General features: G+C 54.2%; 1 protein-coding gene across 1 annotated transcript; it reads right to left on the minus strand.

Moving 5' to 3' along the window:
• Window positions 1-639: 639 nt before the first annotated feature.
• On the minus strand, window positions 640-3,863 carry LOC116660598. The gene is made up of 2 exons (XM_032470424.1): window positions 3,161-3,863; window positions 640-2,351 (listed from the first exon to the last, which is right to left on the minus strand). Exons 1-2 carry the CDS (start codon window positions 3,592-3,594, stop codon window positions 2,084-2,086), a joined length of 702 nt encoding a protein of 233 aa, XP_032326315.1. The 5' UTR covers window positions 3,595-3,863; the 3' UTR covers window positions 640-2,083.
• Window positions 3,864-3,875: the final 12 nt, after the last annotated feature.

Consider the following 3,875-nt stretch of genomic DNA (forward strand, 5'->3'; position numbering starts at 1 on the left):
GAGGACGGAACCTCCCCACACTCAGAATTCCGGAACGCGGCCAAGTGGGTGGGGAATATTTGGGGCCGACCTCCCCGCAGCTGCCTGCTGTCAAAGCTGTTCCATTGCATGGGGAAGTCCGCTAATTACCTCCCCTGTCCAGGGGGAGGCACTAGATGATACCTGCATTTCCAGCGCAAACCCCTGCCTTTCCCGTCAGCCCGCACTAGGATACACTCGGAGAAGACACGCGGAGGCCTCCTAATAGATCCCAGGTTCTGCAGACCGAGGATGGAACCACCCACACTCAGAATACCGGAACGCGGCCGAGTGGGTGGGGGAGGTATAGGGCCGACCTTCACGCAGCTGCCTGGTGTCACAGCTGTTCCCTGGCAGGGGGAAGTCCGCTAATTACCTCCCCTGTCCAGGGGGAGGCACTAAATGCTTCCTGCATTTCCAGGCCAACCCCCGCCTTTCCCGTCAGCACGCATTAGGAGTCACTCGGGGAAGACACGCGGAGGGCTCCTAGGAGATCCCAGGCGCTACAGACAGAAGACGGATCCTCCCCACACTCAGAATTACAGAACGCGCCCGAGTGGGTGGGAAAATGTCTGTTACGGAAATGACAGGCCAGCCAAGAAACATGCACCACTCGGAGGGTTGGAGTACTCAGATTTATTACGCCGGCGGGCTCAGAGGGGCTTCTGCTCCGAAGCTCTGAGCACCTCCAAGACGTGCACATGAGGTTTCATAGGGTTAATTACAAATATGGGTCTATTCGCCAATAAGGCTCAAACAACAAAAAGCAAAGGATCAGTACACTGGAGCTTATCAATTTGGAACAGATCACGTTACTGACACTTGTTGAGCTTGGATTTACGAGTTAGCTTGTTAGCCCAGTAAACTGACACTAAACTTCAGATTTACGAGTTAGCCCAGCAGAACTTAGATCAGTAAACGGACACTTATCACACTTAGATTTGTGACTTTAGCTTGTTAGCCCAGCTGGGCTTTTCCTTTACAAGTCCTCCAGGATCCAAGAAAGCCACGTTGGAAAACAAGTGGTGATTCTGATGGGACAGGAGATCAGTCATTTGGGGGCGAAGGGTGGGGTAGGGAGACATACCAGCCTGTCTGTCTGTTTTCACCCAGTGTGGGAGCCGTCCCAAAGAGATAACTCGAGAAGAGAGAAACAGGGAGTTGACAAAGAACACGTGCAGTGGCGTGCCCTCCCCCCCCCACCCCAGGAGAAGGCCAAGCCAGAAGTCCCTCCGGATGGCGGGCTCCGGACTCCAGCTTCCAGGGGAAGCGATGTTTTTTTCCTCCCCATTTCAGGCCCGGAAGAAGAGGGAGAGGCAGAGTGTCCTTCTCGGGCATCCGCTGTTTCTGAAGCACGCTTGTTGCCAAAAGATCGGCCCCCGTCCCCGACGAGCCCAAGAATCCAGAGACAAGGTCTTGGAGCTTAGAAGCAAAGAGGCCATTTTATCGCTCTGCCGGGCAAAGGGGATTCACAGCAGGCTAGCGTCTTCAAAACTGTGTACCCACCTTGGGGATGGAGTGGGTGGGGTGGTTCTAGAGCCATAGCTCAAACAATCGGGCATCGATCACCATCCACAGAATCGTTTTCTCATCAGAAGACTCAGAATGGTGTCACGATGCCTCCAGGTGACCCATTCTATAGAGGCTGGTGGTTAGATCTCGTTATCTCATAAGCACTCAAGGTGTGGCCTTCTTGGTCACTCAGGCTATTTTGTCAGGTCATTAGTCCCGTGACCGACCTTCTCCTCGGAGAAAGACTCAGAGACCCAGCATGATGATGACTTTCAATGAGTGAAATACAGTAGAAACAGTAAGATCGATAGCTTCCAGTTTCAACAACAGGCCTGGAACCGTGAGCAGCAACCAGTCAGTCAGGACAGTTGACCGTTTTCAGGGCGAGCATAAGAAACCGAATGACACCCCCCCCCAGCAAATGAATGAGTGAATGAATGAATGAATGAATGACCTAATGATCCTCCCCTCCCCCCCCGCCAAAAAAAGAAGCAATAATCCGTTAGCCTAATTCCGGCCATTTTATTCATCCTCCTTCACCCTGAAGCCCCAGTCACCCACGTGCCACAGTGGTCTGTTTTCTGGTTTCCTCCACCACCCCACCCCCCACCAACCACCACCCCGCCAACATCCCCCCATGCCCAACCACCGCCCCAAGTGTGGGACTGGACGGGGGTGCAGGGGGCTGAGGGGGCGGCAATGGCGGCTTGAGGTGAGGGTGGGGAGTGTTCCGCCCAGATCGTATAGGAAGCTCAAACACAGCTGCAGTACGAGACAAGATGGTAGATTTCTGTGAGTCCTCCCTCCTCTTAAAATCCGTCCTAAGGAGGAGACAGACAGAAAGAGAAACATCACCCTCACTCCCAACGCCTCCTGCGCCCTCGATGCGCCCCAAAACAACAACAAGAAAAACAAAAACAAACACGACCACAAATAAGTCGCTATCCCTGGGGAAGAAGGATTCGATGGCATGGGGATATCATTCTAAAATTCATTCCCTCTTCATCACATTTCATGGAAACCGATTGCAATCTATGAGGCCCTGTGAAGGTAGGGGTTGGGGGGGTAGGAGGAGGGAGGGAGGATAGGAAGTGAAGGGGGGAGAGAAGAGAGAGACGAGAGACGGTGAGAGAAGAGGAGAGAGGATAAAATGGGGAGAGGACAGGAAGAGAGGAGGATAAAGGGGGAGTGGATGGGAAAAATGAGGAAGAGCGAGGGGGAGAGAAAGGAGAAGAGGGAGAGGAGAAGGGTGGAGGGAGGAGAGAAAGAAGAAGAGGATTGGAGGGGTTTGAGGGGGGAAGGTGGGAGGAAACAGGAAGAGGAGAGGAAGGGGAGAGGAGAGGAAATAGAGAAAAAGGGAGACAGACAGACACGCATGCGCGTGCGCGCACACACAAACACACAAAGAAATAGCGAAATGTAGAGAGAGAGGAGAGAGAGAGAGGAGAGAGAGACAGACAGACAGACAGACAGGACAGACCAGACAAGACACGGATCTAGGTCAGGACAGTACACATGGGTATTCTTCTGAGTGATTTTTATGTGTTTTCTCAATCGCCCCTCTATGGAGATAAAATCGCTCCCATAAGATGAAGGGAGTCCTTCTGCCACCGCCCACGGCCCCGCCCACCAGCACCGCTTGTGTTTGTCAGGGATTCCAAGCCAAAGCACGTGGAGGAGCGGGAGAGCTTCCTGGCAGCCCAAGGAGGAGGAAAGTCCGGCAGCATGAGAGAGGTGGTTGGCACGGGGAAGCTGGAGGCCGGCTGACGAGAAGATGGGTGAGGGGGCAGGGAGGAGGGTTTCCCAAGTTGGAGAGCCAAGACGAGGGAGGGGAGCTGTCGGTGGCTGCGTTCTGACCCCGACCCCAACCCTGACTGGAGCGGATCCCTGAAAGGAGGCGGTTCGGGCTCTCTGGCCGAGAACGCCCCTCTCTTCCTCTTTGTGCAGAAACACCTTCCGCAGACCGAGAAAGTCCATCCCGAGACCCTCGTCGGAAGAGTCCTTTCCAGACCCATCACGATCCTCCTGGGCCAAGGGGTCCAGGGGATGGGGCGGGGCCTCCATTCGATCCGTCTTCCGTCCGTCCGTCCATCCACAAGATCTTGAACATCCATGTAGGATTCTGGATGGTAGCAGTTTTCCAGGATCCTCCAAATCCTTGTAAGTCCTCTCCTGGCAGATTCGACCCCTAGGTCGTACCGCGCAGCACAGGGCACTAGATTCAGTCCCTCGGGACGAGGGTTCCTGAAAAAGACCAGGAAAAAGAAGAACAGAATCACTATGGTGTGCACCAGCCAGAAACCAGCACCACCTTGTCACTCTAACAGACTTGCAAAAGGCGGGGG

Source organism: Camelus ferus, chromosome 30 (assembly GCF_009834535.1).
Source record: "Camelus ferus isolate YT-003-E chromosome 30, BCGSAC_Cfer_1.0, whole genome shotgun sequence".
NCBI lineage: Eukaryota > Metazoa > Chordata > Mammalia > Artiodactyla > Camelidae > Camelus > Camelus ferus.

Bases quoted from the DNA above. Each gene is read 5' to 3' on its own strand.
- LOC116660598 (XM_032470424.1), bottom strand. From the start codon at position 3,594: ATGGAGGCCCCGCCCCATCCCCTGGACCCCTTGGCCCAGGAGGATCGT. The intron at 2,352-3,160 runs GTGGGCGGGGCC...TCTCCTCCTTAG, and splicing joins GACAAACACAAGCGGTGCTG to GACGGATTTTAAGAGGAGGG.